The sequence below is a fragment of the Ostrinia nubilalis genome, chromosome 2 (genome assembly GCF_963855985.1).
Source record: "Ostrinia nubilalis chromosome 2, ilOstNubi1.1, whole genome shotgun sequence".
NCBI classification, from domain to species: domain Eukaryota; kingdom Metazoa; phylum Arthropoda; class Insecta; order Lepidoptera; family Crambidae; genus Ostrinia; species Ostrinia nubilalis.
This window is the reverse complement of record NC_087089.1, coordinates 13,203,295-13,224,868: the sequence shown is the minus strand read 5'-3', so window position 1 is coordinate 13,224,868 and position 21,574 is coordinate 13,203,295. Positions and strand designations below refer to the sequence as shown.

The 21,574-nt window shown below is 37.5% G+C and overlaps 1 protein-coding gene across 1 annotated transcript; it reads left to right on the top strand.

Moving 5' to 3' along the window:
* Positions 1-303: 303 nt before the first annotated feature.
* On the top strand, positions 304-21,065 carry LOC135084409 (protein takeout-like). The gene is made up of 5 exons (XM_063979190.1): positions 304-650; positions 15,952-16,192; positions 17,486-17,619; positions 18,425-18,574; positions 19,429-21,065. Exons 1-5 carry the CDS (start codon positions 551-553, stop codon positions 19,578-19,580), a joined length of 777 nt encoding a protein of 258 aa, XP_063835260.1. The 5' UTR covers positions 304-550; the 3' UTR covers positions 19,581-21,065.
* The last annotated feature ends 509 nt before the right edge of the window (positions 21,066-21,574 follow it).

The following is a 21,574-nucleotide window of genomic DNA, read 5'->3' as shown; positions in this document are numbered from 1 at the left end:
ACTGAACCACGGAGGCATGATCGGGTACCCAAGCAATTATTTCAGCCATGTCAAAAACACAGGGATACGACGTTTCGTTGGCCAACTTGTCCTCAATGTTCCGGCAGTTGCATGCCTTACACGACATGACATAACAAATGACCACCAGATTAACGCAAATGCCATGAAATCTGATGGACACAATTATGTCCTACGGTGCCCCATCCAACCACGTGGCGTTAGTAAATAGACCAGAAGTGGGGAGTCAAGGGATGACGAAAATTGTAGGAGAATAAAACTCATCGGCAGTCGCTTTCACTTCAAACAAAATGAGACACGCGCTCGTCCGGCCGACCGAACTCGCGGCTATTGCCCACTGAGCCCACGGTGCTGTGGACGCGGCTTAATTTAAAATTCGAACGATTTTCAAATTCAAAATTTTTTTCTTCTTCTAAATTAGTGACCTACGTTCTGTGCGACAAAGAATGGATTGTTAATTAGAAAAAAAAACAATAAAATTTGACCTCTTTGGATAAATTTCTTTAAGGATTATTTTTTCAATTTTGGAATCATGATGGCTGGCAAATGCGTAACGTCGTTCCTCGTCTTGTGCTTAGCTGTTATCTGCCACAATGGAGAAGCTGCGGAAAGTGAAAACTCTCTTACGATACGTAAGTAAAGCATTCATGTATTAATTAATAGAGTATGAAAGTCCTATCGAAAATTATTTCTTACAAGAAAAATAATTATTTTATTAAAATGATATAGCTGTTGGAGCTTAGGTTATAGTTTTGTAGGTTCTTGAAAATAGGGGCCTTTTCAATAATAAGCCATTCTTCGGTGAACATTGGGGTTTACTTCGGTTTAAACAATATTATAGGTACATTACAGAAAATAAAGCCTTTCTCGTTGGCGGTAAAAAAATGGAAGCGACGCTTCGGTTGGCGGTCGTCGCATAGACAAAAATTCTCTCGGCTCCATAGACCTCTTTCTATGGAGCATGCTTGATTATAATAGGGGGCGCTAGCGTCGCCGGTGGTGGCGCTGATGTAGCAGCGCGAACATAGCTTTTCTCAAACTAAAGTAGAGAATGACCTAAAATGTAGAATTATGAGATTGAAGACTTGAAGTTTTTGAAGACATTAGTTTAAGGCGCTATTCTATTATATTACACCAGTTATAAAACTTAACATTAAGTACTTATCACAATTGACTGCTAAAAACTTACATGCACTTTACAACCGTGCAAATGACCTACACTCTTGCAAATTACAGTGACAAAAATTACAAAATTACATGTAATATTGTGTCATAATATCACAAATGTCAAGTTATTCATATTTAAAGCTATCCCACCTGATTGTGCATGTGCTTATTGTATTTAAAAGAGATGTAGTTGAGAAACATCCAATGGCCGGCGATCTAACATTTGTTGTGTCGAAATCCGTTGAGCAAGCGTTGGGCAAGCTCGACCTTAGCTATAACTTCTATTGTAGCATTTCACTAACTCTTTTGTTATTTGGGATGAAGCTAACTTTATGGCTAATGACTCATCGCTAAACTTATCTTTATTAGTCTAACACATTACCATACAATACAATACAATAATACAAGTCATAGGATAAGCAAGTCTTTCCCATTTTCTCTAAAATCAAAATCAAAAATATTTATTCAGTTTAGACCACAAGCGGCACTTATGAACGTCAAAATATAGTAAATAATAAAAAAAGAAAAGTTAGCCCTTATGGGGCACTTTACATGTCTCCTTATCTTTTGGGCCCTACCAGCGCTTCGAGACAAACATAATTATGGCAAGTGCTAAGAAGAAACGAAAGAATCTATTTAAGTTAGTCGAACGCTGTTATGTTAGTTATTAAAATCAATTCAATCTGTTCAAATGGAGTCTTCATTTACTTCCTTAATTTTTAACTAAAACATTATTTAAACAACGCCAACGAGATTGAATATTAAGTTAGAAAACAATATTACCGATACAGACTTACTTAATTACTTCTCACTGAAAAAACAAAGGTTACTCACCTGTCTGTTTACGATTTGTTTTCTGTTCAATAAGTAGTCATAATTTTTGGCAATCGAAAACAATGTCTGATGCAAGTTATGGCAGAGACAAAGAATTGTTATCTTTTAATCTTTGGCAAAGACAATACAAACATATTATTATTTATTACAACTAAATTCATCACCAGTCAATAATAATTATGTCCCGAAGTGATGGTGAGGCAAGCTATATTTGAGACGTTAGGTGTAATAAAATGGCTCAAAATATAGAAACTTGAATTCGACCTATCAGAAAAGTACTTATTATTTAAACATTATTTGCGTTCAATAAAAAAATTCTGGAGTCAAAAAAGCGCACCAAAAAATTGTGTTAAATACTGGTTTTTGTGCCACTTAGTTCCACTGTTGCTCAAACTGTCAAGACATGGCATTGAACTAGACCTCTTGAGCCCTAGTTTTTGATGCTATCTAAAACTTAGACTGGTCAGTTATGAAACAGTTGTAAACTGTATTAAAACTAGCTGTCCCCGCTACTTCTTACGCGTGATTAATCCTTAGGTATCACCTAAGGGTATGAAACATAGTTTACGTCCTATTCTCAGACCTATTAGGAAGCTACTACTGAATATACCCAAAAATTCCATAAGAATCGGTCCAGCCGTTTCCAAGGAATATGGCAACTAACACTGTGATGCGAGAATTTTCCTCGATCTTCATTTTAATTTAAGTCTTGAAGTTTGTAAGCGCTAAAAAGATTTAAGAATTCACGTCAGTTTTGATTCAATTTCAACGATTTAATAATTCAAAGAAAAAGAAATGTTTTGCTTTGAATTTGAATTTAACATAATTAGAAATGGGTAAGCTTTTTGTGAAAAGTGTGCTTAGTGTGATTTTGCATTGAACGTTGTTATGTCGAGTGTGTAAAAAAAAAATATAAGATTTTAGCTATTGAAAGTATTCGCTAGAGACGCTGCCTGTATAATCTGTTATACATTTAATGCAATTTTTTACGCAGTCGCTAGTGAAGACGTTTGGTGTAGACTCGCACTAAGCACCCTGTATACACAAAAAATGCAAGGCTCTATGAACAAGGGCAAAATCATGGCAATACGCAATATATACTCAACATCAAATAAACCGCACCTTCCGCGACGCGAACTTTAACGATTTTCTTCTGACACAATCATGGTACCCCAACAATATTGGTGTTATTTGAAAGCCCAATAAATGTCCTTAAAGAAAAACACATTTAATTTCTTAATAAATGATTAACATATACCATAAATGTGACTTGAAAAAATACCTCACTTTGGGCCCACCTATGGGATCAATTAGACCAATTTTTATGGTTATAAAACCAAATAATGATTTCACGTGTCCTCTTTAACAGATGGATAGCAATTAAACCCAACTTAACAGTTTTATAGCCATAAAAGTTGGCTCTAGCGTAACTACCTATTTTTTGAAGAAGTGACTCTGGATCCTTCTAAAGACACATTTTTGGGGTAAAAACCTTTCCTTTAATGAAATGAAGGTTAGAACTAGGCTTTTAAATGGTACCAATATTGGTGGGAAGTGGGGATGCATACGTTTGAAAATGCTTGTCGCGGGAGGTGCGATTTATTTGACGTCGAGTGTAGTTAAAATTATGACAGTACGTCATAAGGCGAGAATTCCCACCTTAATCTCTTGTTTTGTCACCACTAGGTCAAACATCCTGTGATGACCATAATTGGTCAGTCAATTTTCCGTTGTCATAACGAGAAAAATCTCATTTAGGTGAAGGCTTTAAGTTCCGTTGACGACACAAAAACCAACAGATATGTCAAATATACAATCATGCTTTTGTACAGTGTTGTTTTAAAGGAATATTGTTTGTAAAAGCTTTGTATGGTTGCCGGTTGCCATTATTGACTAAGTGCCATCGGTTCACGTATGGAAATTACTGTTTACACACGAAATATTGTTTCTTACAAGCTTTTATTTAGTTTCATTACTTTAAACGTAGCGTGGGCAGGCCTCCTACTAGGTGGACCGACGATCTGGTAAAGGTCGCGGGACGAACCTGGATGCGGGCAGCGCAGGACCGTTAATTGTGGAAAACCTTGGGGGACGCCTTTGTCCAGCAGTGAACGTCATTTGGCTGAAACGAACGAAGGAAAGAACTTTAAACGTAACCTAATCTTCTTATAATTATAGTTAATAGTTTAATTAGGTACTTTAGTTACTAATAGAGATGAAAAACAAAAATGACGATAGATCCAAATGTTATTTAGTCAACTAAAGTGCATTATTATAATTTTTTTTTGTTTCAGCCAACAACTTATAATAAGTAGTGAAATAAAATGAAGTCGGTTAATGAAATGTCTTGTTTTTACTATTAAATTGGACTTTTTTTTCAAGCAAAGACTAATCACTAATTCAGTTTTATACAGTAACTAATTTTAAAATGCGTTCTAAACGGTAGTTCTCTATCTCAAGCATTCTTACACAACATGGTGTAATTAACTCCGTTATATAACTGTTGCCTCAATGCAAGCCGTATAAACTAAGGGTTGCAGTAACCGTGGTGTAGAGCTAGAAGTTTGAATTCATTTCACAACTGCATTAGTCTGCAGTTTCATGAGATATGTTTCTTAGTCTCAAGGAAGTGTGACACATGTAATACACAGTAATATCAAGGTGTACCCAAAACAGCATTAACTTACGGAATTTTGTTTTCATAGGGATCACTTAAAAATTAGGGACTGATGGTGAAAATGGGCAATAACCTATCAATCCCTAAGCGGTCGCGTATGACCGCATAATAACTGATTATCTATTTATAGTTTCGATTCGCGAAGCTTGCTACTTTGAGGTACTTTGAGGTAGATACTAATGAAGTACTTTGAGGTCATATTGTAGTAATACATATAATAGTGGTTTTGCAAAAAAAATTTAAGCCTGATTTGCTTATAAAGGTTGCGGGAAGGCACTGGATGCAGGCTACCAAAACCGGCCAATCTGGATATCATTGAGGAGGCCCATGTTCAGCAGTGGACGTCATGTAACTGGTATGATGATGATGGTGATGGTCACTGTACAAGTAAAGTGTACAGTCAACAGTACTTCAGACTATTTCGTTGCAAAATATCAGCTATTACAACGATAAAAGATCCCAAATTAGCTTTATAGAGCTGTCGTCTGTGTATTCGCGAGAGCAATTGACAGACAAACAATATCCTATAACTTGTTATTATTTATTTTCAATCACATAAAAATAGTACAATAGACAGATTAAGGTGTCCTTGAGTTTAACAATGGTCCCGATGTGTTGTTCCAAATACCTGCCATTGACTGTACTTATTGGGAAGAGTTTTACAATCCCGGCCTTGTATGTCTATTTTAATAGATCCTATAATTTTAAATGGGCAGGATACGTGACATGCATGTGAAGGTATTGGGGCATTCACATGACACGTCGAATCTTTGAGTCAGCTGCCGACTTACCTTGATTATTTGAATTAGGTACTGTTTATTTATTTATTTATGAATAGAAAGTACCAATTACACTATTCAAACAAGTAACAAAGTTCAGACTGTACAAACTGTTACTTCCTTGTTAATAGAATAAATCGCAATGATTTTATTTGACAACATTTTTTTTAAATACTATAAAGTGGCACGATAAAAAACACAACTAAGCCAGCATAACTCTAATGGCAAAAATATTCGGAACTCTTATACATATTATCCATATTTCGAAACTGATTTTCACCGACTTTAAAGGACGAAGAGCTCATAAGAGCTTTTTAGAAGCCATATTATAAGTATCATAAATCAATGAGGCAAACATTTAGTTTTGAAATAACTTAAAATCAAATCAAAATTATTCATTGGTTGAGCATAAGTTACTGGCCAAACAGTATACAAAACACTGCGGTCGTAAACTTTTCTTGTTACTTTAAAAACTATTAATGTTCTGTCATATAAAGTTAAATACGAGTAACGCAGTTCCAAAGTTCTGTTAAATGCATACGATGTCGTTAACTGCACCCATGCAATTATACATAAGGCTATTAAAAGATGTAATCTATGTGTAAATCGTCCCATATGTATGCACGATGCGATTCGTTGACTTGCACGATTCTGATATCCTTTGCTTTATCACGAGTTAGCGGAAAAATATATTATCATCTGATAGGCATCTTAAGTATTCACTATTCTTCTTAACTATCTTTTATGTGATGTTAAAATTTTTAAGCATTTGGTTCACGTAAAATATCTTCCGGTACTATTTGGTCAAGTCAGTCTCTTCTGGGCTTTATTGGATTTATTGGGTAATATTAGTTTAGATAATGACGTTACTGTCGTTCCTTCATCAATGACATTCTAGATCTTTATTCCAAACACCATACTCATAGTGTCTGGCCCACTGGAGCAGGGATGACGAACCAATGGCACGCGACGCAACATTTTGGTCGCAAAGTTAGTTTAAGTAAAGTGTTAGTAGTAAGTGTTTAGTTGTTCAATTGATATAATTTACATAGTATTACGTATTTTGTGACGGCACGTATGGCTTCTTAATCTTAATTTTGTTTTGCAGAAAAAATGGCATATTGATTTATTAAGGTTCGCCACCCCTGCACTAGACAATCTTATTACCTTTAACAGAAATGCTTTCAGCATTCATAAATAGACAGTAAAATATTATGCAGATTTTACCAAAGATGTGGTCACAATACGCGCTCGCGCCGTCTCGCAGCCTTGACATCGTCGGCTCGACTTCTGGTTTTTAAAACATGGCAATGTACATATCTGAGCAATTACGATATCACTTGTTGATGAATTGATATAATTGAACAAGTTAATTACACGCTTACAGCTTCAAAAGCAAAGAAGATTTAAGTTATCTTTACACAAGTAATTAGTAGAGTAGTCTGGGAATTCAAATGTCAAAGCGGTAAAAAATTGCCTCTCGAATAATACGTTATCTTTTAGCAACAACAAGGTTACCTCTATAGAGGCAGATGCATTTTAACTGATAGGGAAAACCGTGAACCGTGAACTTAAAAAAGTATAGGATTATATTCGCAACTTACAAGCGACTTTTTCTTTACTAAACAGTAGAAAAGCTTCCATTTAGCTCGCTCTTGCGTTGTCAACACCATTTAATTGCAGAAATCACTTTAAGTCTGTATTCCTTGGCTACCAACTGCTAAAAAAAACAAATGACAATAATTTTGAGCTATAGCTCGCTGTTGCGTTGTCAACGCATATTTAATTACAGAAAGCACTTTAAGTCTTTATTCCTTGGCTACCACCTGCTAAAAAAAACAAATGACAATCACTTTGCTACATACCTATACATGTAGTGATATGTGTGAGCCATAGCTCGATATTGCGTTGTCAACATATTTAATTGCAGAAAGCACTTTAATTCTTTATTCCTTGGCTACCACCTGCTAAAAAAAGACCCGGACAGTGGTCCGTCGGGCAACAGCCTTGACACGTTGCGTCACCGCTTGCGAAATGCGTTCGTAGTGACCTCACGATCGGCGCCCTTAATTTCGCCTTGAGGCCGTAGGACTGATCTTCGCGGGTACTGAATTTTAATTAGTTATAGATAGAGGAAAAATCATAACACGAGTGTTATACTTTGACAGTTACCTACATACTTTAGCAATAACTAGTAATAACTTACCTAAAGATTAGCTCTAAAGGAGAGCGAGCAAAATTTCCACTCAGGTGGCATCTAGTATGGGGCGACGCTTCGGCCGGTATCACCTAGCTAAAAGTTATCTTTATTTAGGTAAAGGTTTCAAAGATAACTCTTAAAAATATTATAGATAGATAGATAGAAGATAGAAAACAACAACACAACGAAACAACGATTGCTTGCATGCTTTGAAAAATCGATTCACTTACTTCTTACAAAGCGTAGCTAATTTGTTTTTTCTTTTAGACGTTTAAAAGCTTTGCTTCTTTCTGTCAACGATTGTCATAACTTTGTTCCGTTCATGTTTAGTTTTGTCTATGGTAGGAAAAATATTTCCAATTTGTTACGTCTTTGAACTGTTCGTCAACATAATACTTCGTGAATAGAATACAATTAGGTACATCTTTTGCGATCTCCAAGGTGATTCAACTTTATCTTAAAGACGTTTGCGTTGCATTTATTTACGTTTGCAGAAAACGTGCGTTTAATACGTTATTTTGTTTATACATTCGTAAAGCAATAGAATTTCCGTATACAACTTAGATAATGTAGTAACAACATTTTTATTACATCTTTAACATTTTTTCGATTTATTGCTTGAAGATACAATACGTAATAATTATGGTTAGTGATAATACATTTATTTTTGTAAGCTTATAATATCCCCTACAAATTCAGTCTTATTCAGGTTAAATGTTTTAGAGATTCTCTATGGGAATTTCCTCATTCTGAATTTACCCCTATTGCAAGGTTATTGTCCTATGTTGAGGCTCATAGATTTTCCACCACAAAACGGTCTTGACCGCAATTCTTGTACTTTGTGTAACCACAATTGCTACGATTATATTATCATCTGGATATTTCAACAACATTTTAAAATAATTTAATACTCGTCAGAACATACTTGTGATGACAGACGATAGCACCTCAAGCTAAACTTTGTAGGATCTTATGACAGCTGTAATAGGGACGTGTTTTCAATAATAATGTAAGTCTGATGTGATGTCACTGTACCTACGTACTTAAGCTCGATTTGTTTGATGTTAAACATCATAGCCCGTTGTGGATTATGGTTTTGCATTATGCTAATTATGTTAGAATTCTTTGCGAATTACGTATTTTATTGTTTGGTAAATTATCCAAGCGAATCTATTAACTATTAACGTGTTCGTCGCTATGTGTAGTTATAAGAAATTGTCTTTAGTTTGACTACTTAAATAATATTTAAGATCTGATAAGACTTGTGCAAGGTATTCTAAATATTCTACAACTTTAGGGGATTTCTATGAATTTAATATTTGTCTACACAGGTCCTGTTTTAATGCACTATAAGTTAGCAAACTAACGTAACAAATATTTGCCTAAATATCCTATTCCAATGCTGTTAAAGTTAGCTCTTCAAACTAACTAATGCAGTGCTAAAGGGGAGATAGGTACAAGCAATTTTTTATCTATCTTCAAGGATTTTTGACAGTTACGTGTGTGAAAAAAACATATTTTATTTATTTTTAACAAGAATGCTAAAAATACTAGTGCTGTGCAAGGCATCAATTAGTCCTAGCATTTGATACAAACTTTATTACTTGGCAATCAATCAATGTTGTACAAAAACGTCCAACTGCCGTTAATTAAGTCTCATGGATTTTACGTGTAGTTACTTCAATTATAGTAACACTAGCTATCCGCCCGCGGCATCGCCCGCGTGAAATTTTATCTGTCACAGAAAAACGTAATCGCGCGCATCCCTGTTTCAAAAACTGGAATAAAAACTATCCTATGTCCTTGCCAAATTTCATCAAAATCAGTTCAGTGGTTTAGGCGTGAAAACGAGACAGACAGACAGAGTTACTTTCGCATTTATAATATTAGTAAGGATTCCGTTGCACGGTGGCATGGCATTTATATTTGATAGAGCCACATCCAGGCCACCCATTAGCTCAGTAATGAGTTCGAGACAAACATTTGCGAAAGATCTTTTGCTGGAATTTACCACAGTGTTCTGTCTCGAAATATCATTTCGCAAGCTAGAAAGTGGCACACAGGCATGAGGAGCCCACTGTTTACTGATACAAAATATTTGTAAATTATTCTGACATTATCAAGATACGCACGCATGGTGGGCTAGTTCACTTAGTTCACTTAGGCTGGGTTGCACCATTTTACTTTAACTTTAAGGCCCGGTTTTCACCAAGGCGGAGCGGAGCAGAGAACTATTTTTTTTTAATGACCAATCAGATTTCACTCTTTCCTTGCACAAAGGCTTAGTATTGTTATGTTATGCAGCAAGGAAATTCAGCCAGCATCCTCACCTCTTTGCCTCGAGTCACACCTTTATTTCTGAGTAACAAATAAGTTGTTTTTTTATGTGTTTAGTTAGAGTTAAGTTTGCGTTAGTTGTAAAAATATCTGTTTATTGTAAATAAAGATTTATACTATTTCCACGTCTGCACTCCGCTCCGCTTCGGTGGAAATGGATCGAGCGGAGAAGTGTCGGATGGACTTGGTTTTCTATAGAATTTGACAGCGATGGCGGCGCGGTGCGGTGCGCTGCGGTGCGCTGCTGTGCAGAGCGATGCGGTGCGGAGCGGTGCGGTGCGGAGCGGTGCGGTATTTCATAGATAGCAATTAACTGACAGTTGACAGCTACATACAGCTCACACATTTCCTCTCTCGTCTCATCTGCTCTCCGCTCTTCTCCACGCCGCCGCTTTGGTGGAAATAGCCTGCCAGCTTCGCCGCACATCTCCTCTCGTATCTGCACTTGGTGGAAACCGGGCCTAACAAACGTCAAAAGTGTAATGTAAAATGTAAAGTAAGATGGTGCAACCCAGGCTAAGTTTTAGTGTTAAGCAAGTCTTATTACGGTTTTACTTAACTTTAGCTATCTCGCACTCTGTGGTAAAATTGTTAGCACATTCGGCCTTCCACCAGGTGAGATGCAGGCTAACATTTTCCTCGTTATGGATTTTTTTTAAGAAGCGTTTCGTTATGGAAAAAGCGAAGTTAAAGCCAAAACCAAACTAACTTCAGATCACTGAAAAAAGAGTAACTTCGAAGTTAATAAATTCAGGCAGTTGATAGAAAAAAAGTTACCACTCAAATTAACAAAAAATAATATAATACCTAAGTCAGGTTTTTATTGAGCTATAAATACCAGAATCATAGTTATTACATGCTAATAGTTCACCATTATAACTAATTAATTACTGTAACACAAACATGAGATTCCTTTAGAATTTTCCACGATCTATTTAGCACCGTGAATGAAGCTTGTGTAATGATCATCACGTAACTCTTGTAATCCGATTCTGATCAACGATATTATTCCTTCTACCTTCATACAATTACCAAATGGTTGCAAATATTTTACAATTCTTGAATAAAAATTACGGTCCTATTAGAGCCCTCCCTAGTGCAGATATCGTAAGAGGACAATAGCCCAACGGTGTCAGTTTTTACGAGAAAGCTGTTGCAGGCCAACATCTTACCTGACGGAAAGTGATGATCAGGCCGAAGGTGGAAGTGAGCTTCACCCGTAATCCTCAGCCACAGAGGAACTGGCTATCTTACCTCTAACTACCGGAACACAACAATGCTGCTAGCATTTGGCGACAGGCTTAGGTAAGATGGTGGTAGCTAGCCAAGCGGACTTAGAACAAGCCCTACCACCAACCAAACCAAACAGAAAAGTCTATTATAACTAGCGTAAGATGCCGCAGTAAATGTATAATTTTACTTCTGTACATGAAAAGTTATGCGTATTAATTTGACATTGAAAACGTGACTTGGTTGATACGATACTATGTTGATAGTGACCAGAAAAAAATAACTTTGTCACGTGTAGTGTGTGATTGAGTAGATAGCTTTCCACGTGTTTCGATATACCTACGTAGTTACAGCTCATCACATTTTACATTTTTAGTTGACAATTCGCACTTATTATAACTGAATTAAGACACCATCTGCCGTCGTCTGTACTACATTAAACGCGCAATAAATACCTATTTGGTTTTAAGCCGTAGATTAATTTTCTGATCATGTTGCAATTTAGGCAAAACTTGCTTCATTCATTAATAGCTGGAAATTTTCTTTTTCTGTCATCTAATAATCACTGACTGTTATATTGTATGGCGACTCTATGTTTACATTACCACAGAATAGGGTACAGTTGTATCTCTCAACTTAACTAACTGGGTTTTAACAGAATAATAGAACCACCCCATTCTTCCCGTCTCGTATAAATGTCGTAAGAGGCGACTAAGGAAGAAATATGCAATCATTAGACCTTCCCAATCCTCTGGCCAGCGTGAGAAGGGAAAACAAAGTCCTCCATTTGCCTCTGGTAAAATAAGAGAGAGACGTGTTCCTGTAGTAGAGACTAAATGACCTGATAGACTAACTTTGGAACGATCCAAAAGTAATAATTGGTCTCTGAAAATACTCCAATTCGGTCTTTTTTTTTATGCATAACAAGGCAGGTATTTGACCACAATCGCACCTGATGTTAAGTGGGATGCAGTCTAGGATGGTACATATCTGCCCTGTAAGTGCTTATTCACTCTCGCCTTGAAGAGGTCTACCCTACGCCACCTTCTATCCACCTTCACTATTTCCTGTAATAAAGAAGAGGCTGACAAAGGGGACTGAGTTCCTTCTGCCACTTCTTCACAGCACCCGCCGATATTGTCCCAAAGTATTTAGGGCAAGCCATATGTGGAAAGTGTAGGTATTATAACCATAAGCCTACATGTCGATGCACAATTAGAATTTGAAGCTTTAAGTAAAATATCACAATAAATAATTACTACAATCTATACTTCTATACTAATATCTATACTCTATACTAATATTATATGCGAAAGTAACTCTGTCTGTCTATCTGTCTGTCTCTCTGTCTGTCTGTCTGTCTTGCTTTCACGCCTAAACCACTAAACCGATTTTTATGAAATTTGACATAGAGATAGTTTGAGACCCGGGAAAGGACATTGGATAGTTTTTATCCCGATTTTTGAAACAGGGACGCGCGCACTAAAGGTTTTCTGTGACAGACAAAATTCCACGCGGGCGAAGCCGCGGGCGGAAAGCTAGTGCAACATAATTCACACTCACAAGTTCACAAAATGTTGTTAAACTGTAAACATGAGTAATACGCGCCTAAAGTAAGCCAGTAGGTCGTATTTCGACGGTTTAGCAACTCTTATATAACCTGACCTTGTGCAACACCCGATTACAACGCGTTCAAGTTCAACACTCATGATGGATGTGACAGGTCTGTGGAGATGCCATTGTCATCTTCAATAGCCCACTATTGGGCACTAACTACAAATAAGTTATTTGAAGAATTTAGGGGTGCCAAACCATAAGAAAAATTAAATTTTCAGGAGACACGAAAACTGTACTGATAGTGACTGAGTTTCTTGCGCTGCTTCTTCTCAGCACTGGCCCATTTATTGTCCTGAAGCAGTGGTAGGGTTAATACTGGGACGTGTAAAAGTGCTTTTTAAAAGCCTAATTGCATAAATAAATGAGTTTTTTGAGTTTTTTTTACTGTGCTTTTTATTTTACAATTAAAAATATTTTGTTTCTTCTGGGTCCTCCTAATTTTCTGGGTCACTTAGCTGGGTAACTTTATGGTTTATTACGAAAGCTGTCTCTATCTCCATTGACTCCAAAGAAGAGACAGCTTTCGTAATTCTTTCAAGAACCTTCTCGTATCTTCCAGCATTGGATATTGTGTTCTCTTTGACTAGATGGTAGAAAAACAGGTCACTCAGGGCAAAGGTCAGACTTTAAATGCGCTGTCATAGACGTCTGACATTATTGCTTATAGTCCAGTCAATAAAGCATTATAGATGGAAAACTGTAGAACACAATTTCTGACTTCAGGACTTTATTTAGACCAGTTAGGAGGTGAACATAGCAAAAGTCCCCGTCCTTAGCCCTTGAGCCGGCGGGGAGAGGGGGGTTTAAAGGTGCCACTTTTCGGTTTTTCGCTTAATCCTCGGAAACTATGCGTCCTAGTGACATGACTACTATGAACCAAAAAAAGCATATTCAATTTGCTACAGGTGAGATAATCAACTTTTTTGATAAATTGTATAGTTTTCGCGGCATCTGCTCTAGAAGGTCTGTAATATTGGAAATTTTATTTTTGTCTTACATGTTCCCATCAGGAGAAAATCGACTAAATCAACATTGAGCAATCATTCTAGACAAGCGGGAGCATGTTAAGCCTAGTTCCAGGGAGGGGACTGCACCGTGCGTATATTTAGACGAACTACTTTGAGCCACTATTGACTCCTCATCACTCAAAAACTACTGTGCATTAACACTTCAAATTTGGCTCATGTGTTGAGACTTGCAAGATATACATCAGCTTCAAATTTCATAAATATGCCTCAAACGGTTCTTTAGGTATTGACGTCCAAAAATCTACATGTCTGACCTATATACCAAATTCTAACCACTTCCAGATGATCTCGAAGGTTCAAATTTGGCATCCAGAAAGGTAGTTATGTAAATACAAATGAACAAATAAAAAACCAGTAAATTTTTGAACGTCAATACCTAAATAACTGTTTGAGGTATATTTATGAAATTTAAAGCTGATGTATATCTTGCAAGTCTCAATACATGAGCCAAATTTGAAGAGTTAATGCACAGTAGTTTTTGAATGATGAGGAGTCAAAAGTGGCTCCAATTGGTTCGTATAAATATACGCACGGTGCAGTCCCCTCCCTGAAACTAGGCTTAACATGCTCCCGCATGTCTATAGTGTTTGCTCAATGTTGATTTAGTCGATTTTCTCCTGATAGGAACATGTAAGACCAAAATTAAATTTAAAATTTTACAGACCTTCTAGAGCAGATGCCGCAAAAACTATACAAGATATAGAAAAACTTGACGGTCTCGCTTGTAGCAAATTGAATAAGCTTTTTTTGGTTCATAGTAGTCATGTCACTAGGACGCATAGTTTCCGAGGATTAAGCGAAAAACCGAAAAGTCGTACCTTTAAACCCCCCTCTCCCTGCCGGCTCAAGGGCTAAGGGCGGGGACTTTTGCTATGTTCACCACCTAACTAGGCTAAATAAAGTCCCGAGGTCAGAAATTGTGTTCCACGGATTTCTCTCTACACCGTCGTTAAGGCATTCATTTACTGGACTATTAGTCGAACTGATGCCTAATGAAATCTCAGAAGGACATTTTCCATATTTCTTTACAGACAGGGTATCGTAAGCCAGCAATGTCCTGAACAAAGTGGAAATAATAGTATAGTAGACTTAAAAATATATGTGTACTCCTTGGGAATCCAACCAAGCGTCTCCGCATCGAGAGAATCCATCCCTCTTTCTGCGGAACGCGGTCTTCATTCAGTCTGGTGCTTGTCATTCATTTATCAGGGACGAAATGAAATTGAAAAGTCTACTTTACAATTTACATTCTTGAAAGAAAGAAAGAAAGAAAGAAAAAATGTTTATTCAGTATTCTTCAAAAATGTTCTTATTTTAAAACTGCTAAGAGGAAAATAGAGTTCGATATTTAAATGCTTTTATTCTTTTCGTACGTGATTCTATTCGATTCCAGCCGGCATTCGAAAGTAGCGGTCATCGCTCTTTGCGACATCACCTTGCCACCAGTGACCGAGCTACACTAGTTACATAACTCCGCGCCGCTCGCCGCGTTTGTTGTGGTTGCGGCGAACGTCCTTGAGAATTGGCTCTACCACCTGCAAGTTAACTAATTTGATGCCAGTTATGCGATATGCATAATCAACGTTTCGTAATGGAAAATCAAATATTTGAATAACTTAACATTGCCCGATTGCAGCTAATGTGTGTGTTTTTCACTTACGTTTCCCATGGCAATATTTTTTACTTACTGTTGTCACTTTAAAAAAGTCTTTAAACATCAAAATGTACACATAATTCATTGTTTTTGGTCCTTTTGGTTTTGGTCCTATTTTAACTGCTGTTCTCGGATGTATTTTGTCAGTTCTATATTATTTTCAAATTGTTTGCTATTCTTAACAGGATATTGACTTTAAATATTATCCTTTCTAAGTGTTATTCAAGGTTAATGTGCTATTAATAAGTTTCGCGTACTCTAAGTCATTCATTATACTTAATCGTAAAAGATAATATGTACGAGTACCATCCTATACTGCATCTCACTTAACACCAGGTGTCCTGGCTAATACCTGCCTTGTTATGCATAAAAAAGAATAATAAATAACATTACTAATTTGTCTTTTCCAGCGGAATACATCTTACCCTGCCGGCAGAGTGACCCTCAACTGGACACGTGCATCAAGGGCTCCTTCAACCACCTGCGGCCGTACCTGGCCAGGGGTCTCCCAGACATCGGGGTGCCGCCGGTGGAACCGCTGCTGATCGACCGGCTGGTGATGGAAAATAATGCGGGCCCCGTACGGGTCACGGCTGCCTTCAGCAATATTACTGTGGTGGGACCCAGTAACTACACTATTACTAAAGTTAGGTAAGTACACAACTGTGCCTCGTTAGCAGTTTCAGAAACTCTACTAAAGTATGATTGCTAGACAGATGGCGGACTTTTGGAGCCGCCTCATTTACCTACCTAAAGGGTAAAGAGATCTTTTATTAAACGACTACGACGGCACCAAGCTAAATGTCTCCCTAATATCGGGGTGCCGCCGGTGGAACCGCTGCTGATCGACCGGCTGGTGATGGAAAATAATGCGGGCCCCGTACGGGTCACGGCTGCCTTCAGCAATATTACTGTGGTGGGACCTAGCAACTACACTATTACTAAAGTTAGGTAAGTACAGAATTGTGGCTCATTGAGGCACTCTTCAAAAGGGGTGAGGCCATGGCTAGACTGGTGTGGTGTATTTCGCTGGCGGGTTAAATAATTGACAACAGGAAAAAATATAACCTGTTAAAGTATCAAATTAAACAGCGAAATGCAATAGATTGCTGCGTGCCATAATATTAACTTCAATTTAATCTTTACTCGTGTGTAGTAAATGTAGTATTAATTACCTACAGTAATCAGTATCAAAGATGCATATCAAAATATTTGTACGCCTAGAAAAGTCTTGTATTATTCTGCAATAATAATTGTAACTCCATGAAAACAACAATGCGAAATTTTATGTGCAGTAGAGTATAACTTAAGCGAAGCGCAATTTTATGTGTAGTACTAATATCGTCTTTTTACTTGAATAGCGTTTTAGGAAGTCTTTAGGATTAAATATTTTCGCTTTTTCAAAAGTGTCAGACTATATTTTAAGAGTCAGTGAGTTGATACCCACGCGTTTAAAATTACAGCCTCAAATTATTATGGTCCGAGTTGGCTAATACCTTGGGGACTTACAACACGATTGTTCAGCGACAAACATTGCAAAAGTACCGTCTGGAGTCCTAATATGTCTGCCTATTGCACGTGAAGGTTGCGAGTTGAAAGTGGATATATCTTAATCTTAAAACGGTTTTCACAAATTAGCTCTATTCTTGGAAGATCTATACAATCATAGCTACCATTAAAGTAAGAAAAACACATCCATACTTGTGTGTAGATGTGTTTTACCACGCTGTCGGTATCGCATCCCAAATTGCAGACCAAGAGGCATCGCGAAAGTTTAAGAATCACGAAAACGGAACCCTGACAATCAATGAAGAAGAAAGCAAGAAAAAAAAATTAAATTAAAAAAAAAAAAATTTGAACCAAAATGGCACTTACTCTCGGCATGTATCATATAACCCAAAATGAATACTCTTTAACATAAAGCAATGTTTCTGTTAATTCCAGGTCAGACCTAAAGAAGCTGCGCATCGATATGGGTCTGGTGCTCCCGAGGATCGAGATCACGGGCCGCTACGAGGTGTCTGGACAAGTGCTGCTGTTCCCTGTACGCTCGCAGGGAGATTTCTGGGCTGCGTTCAGTTAGTACCATCATCATCTTTAGCATAATCTTAATCATCATCATCATCTTTATCATAATCACCAGGATCCTAAACAGCATTACACCCTCTTTAATTTATCAAAGACAATAGGACGTAGCCTACACTCCTCATGGTTGTCAGGGAGGCTTGATGTTTGCATATTTGTGCTACTCATCTAAGGTGATATCACCATAAAAGTATTGTACTCCGTGGCGGCGTAGCATGGGTTGGCACGCGGGGCGATCACCCCCCCCCCGCCCCCCCTCCCCCGGCATAAGTCCTGAGGCACCCCCTGGTACCCCCCAGGATTTTGGGTTACCTACCGATTCGAAGATTGAAAGACAATCGCATCATAACATAGACCGCAGATTTGCCATGCAGATGCGCCAGTGAGTACTAATCTGCGCGACTTGTGTCACCCCCTGATGCTTGGCAACCGGGCGGACCGCCCCCCCCCCCCCCCCCCCCCCCCTTACGCCGCTACTGACTGTACTTTTACATTGTAGTACTAATTAGAACTTAAAAGTACGTTTTACTTGATTTATCGATGAAATGCTACATTTGACGAAATAAGCAACGGTAAGTTGATTTTCGGTGAAACGTTACATCGGGGAATTAAAATTTCGTACTAATAAGGTATCGATTGGTATCGATCAATGGAGCAATTGATCAATAGTTTTCGTTGAAATAAAGACGGTCATTTGACTTTCGAGATATCGTAGGGAACCTACAATAGCATAAGATTCCTGAGTGCTAAGCTTGAAGTACATTTGTAATGCTAAAGGTTTAATATTTACGATTGCAGTGGACGTGGCAGCCATCGCCAAGATCTTTGGCAAGGAGGTTGAGAGGGAGAACGTCAAGTACATGATGGCGGACCGGCTGCTGGTCGACTTCAAGCTGAGGAGCTCCAGGTTCAAGGTCCGGGATACCGTCAACCACGGAAGTGTTATTGGTGAGTAACGAAGTAGAGGCAGTAGAGGTATGTTTATGTAAATCAGTTATTATAATTCAAAGCTTTTAAACAGTAAGTATTTAGGACGTTTCCAGTAGGTCTAGGATGCGCGCTGCCATAAGCTTTTTTCTTGCCGTTTTATCGAATTTACGCGATAAGCCCATACATTTGTCTTCTAAAATCATCGATAAATTTTTATCACGGCGCGCATCCTAGCCGGGCTGGGCGCTTATACACGTGCCAAATATAGCTTGCCCTACCACTAACATTGGCTGGTGCTGAAAAGAAATGGTAAAAGAAACTCAGTTATAATAAACTAAACGTGGATTTAATTGATCTAAATGACTCAATTAGGTCTGGTTCAGACACGTGCAATAACCACGCGGTTCTCACTGGCGAGTTACTGAGGCGGTAACCGTGCGGTTACAGTTTGATGCAAATGTCCGAGAACTGCCCAGAAACCAAGCTGTTATCGCGCGTGTCTGAACCAGGACTTGTGTAGGGGAGACCGAGGTGAGTTGTAGTAACAAAGGAGAGTTGTAGCATTGTCGATTTTTTGGAACTTATTACTAGCGAGCTCGTAACAGTGCGCCTTTTTAGTTGAAGTCTCGAGCTAACAAATATGTGCTGTTGCGAACTCGCTGATAAGTTAATAGGTTTCCAAAAATCGTCAATTTCCCAACTCTCCCCTGTTAAACTATCCTCGGTCTCCCCCTACTCGTATACGATGCATTTTTAATTCATAGTCACCAACAGAAAACTATAGTAAATCAGCAGAAATAGCCTGCGCAAATAAACTGTACCTCTGTTATGTTTTAATAACAAGGAGGTAAGTGATGAATGTCTCTAAACAGGTGAGGCCATGAACCAGTTCCTGAACAACAACGCAGCAGAAATCATCGACGAGATGAGGCCAGCCGCGTCAGTGGCCATCGCCAAGCACTTCCAGGCCTTCGTCAACGCGGCCTTCACCAAGATCCCCATCGATGTCTGGCTGAAGCCTTAGAACGTTAAGGAGCCCTATTGTTTAAGACAGATCGAAAAGGACCCTATAATATACGGAAAGATCCATCTTTACGATCAGTCCTTTCAAAACGAGTCGAAACGGACAGATATAATGAATCCTTTTAAGATCGTTAACTTGATCTAAGATGACTTCCAAAACTCACGTAAGTTTGAATCTATAGATTTAAGGTCTTTGTCTGTGACAGCAAGATCTTGTCGTTCCATTGAAGACACCCGCAGAATGCAGACTTTTTTTCGGCCAATAGTTTGATCGGGCTGTAATAAATAAAGTGCGCGCATTACATCGATTTGGTATCGGTCGATTCCTCATATAAATTGGAAGCTGACCAAACTATAGGCCGACTAAAAGTACGTAGCCCCGAAGACAGACTTTTAGTCGGCCTATAGTTTGGTCAGGGTCGTATGTGTAAATTTTGAGCTATCGATCTTCCAATATCCTTTTATATTGGTCGTAATGACGGATCGTTCCGTATACAATGGGGTTTTCCACGTATCTCTTCAAATCTGGTTGGACTGATGACGTACTTTTAGTCAAGTACTTACAGCCAGCAGCTAAAGTAGCGTGACACAGTTTTTCTTTCGTCAGTAAGATTTCAAATTGTTCAGCTACTTTCTTTGCTGGATTCAGACAATTTTACCTTATTTTGATTCCCACGATGGGGATATTAATGACATACATATTTGTATTATTACTTTAAGAAAATTCTCATGTGATCACATCACAAGAAAATACGAATGCGAGTAGTAACTAACACCTACTTAACTACATAATTATACGAGAATTCTTTGTCACAAAAACTTGCAGGTAACATAAAGGAGGCTACACATAGGCGTGTTATCTTTAACCGGCACAAAATCATAAATATCATAATTATGAATAAGGTCCATACAAAAGCTTTGCGTTCAACAACTGCAAAACTGCGTGTCCTGACCGGACCCGCTTATGTGTAGCGCCCTTTACTTTTACATAGATACCTAAGTGACAGACAAGCGAAGTCCAGTGAAAACAATCATAGTAATAAGTCAAACTCGATGATGCTTTGAGCTAGAATTTGATCAGTTTTGTTTAAGCGAGTTCTAGTATATTTTTATATTACAAGTTAAAATTAATAATGAATTTACTAGAACCCACCGTGTGATGTTACGTTTTAAAATTCTAGTGAAATACAAACGTTAGTTCAAGCTAGTTTTAAATCAGCTAAAGCATTTTAAAATTACATTTATAACAAACCTTACTTCTTCATTGTAAGGAATGATGCTTTTGCCTGAAGGCATGTAATTAAGCTTTATTTATTTAAGTAAGTTACCAAATTTAGATTTTTAATTGCATTGTATTTTTAATAAATTAATTTGAAATGTAAACCGACTAGATGTAAGTTGTGTGAATGTGATGATTTTATTAGTTTTATCAACAGTTTTTTTTACTGTGATTGAAATAATAAATACCTGCTTTATATTACAATACAAGTGATAATTACTTTTGTTTTTTATTTGAAAATATTTCGTATCTCAAGTTTATAGCACAAGTTTACCTGTCTTTATCAAGGTTTGTAAAAATTTTATACCATTTACCAGTTAGGTACAATTTTTTTCTAAAAGAACATTACAAATACAAATCATTATTTCAGTACCTACTTAGTCCTTTCCAGGTCGCTTATCCATGTCCCTTTTCATTAAGCTTTACCTACATTATTAAAGTAGGTACACGTTTTTTCAATCAACTGTTAATATAGACTTTTAGCATACTTAATAATATGTTGTTTTTACTTTTAATATACTTATATTGTGTGCTTTTAGTTGCTTTGAAATTAATAATTCAATTTGTTTTACCATACAAAAACAAATGGGAATTACGAGTACTTACGAAATTAATAGATGGTATCAAATTTTAATACCCAATTGAAAATCTCACCTTAGAAACTTAAACAATTTATTAAATAAATAACTTATCTACATCTCCTTCATTCACGAGGA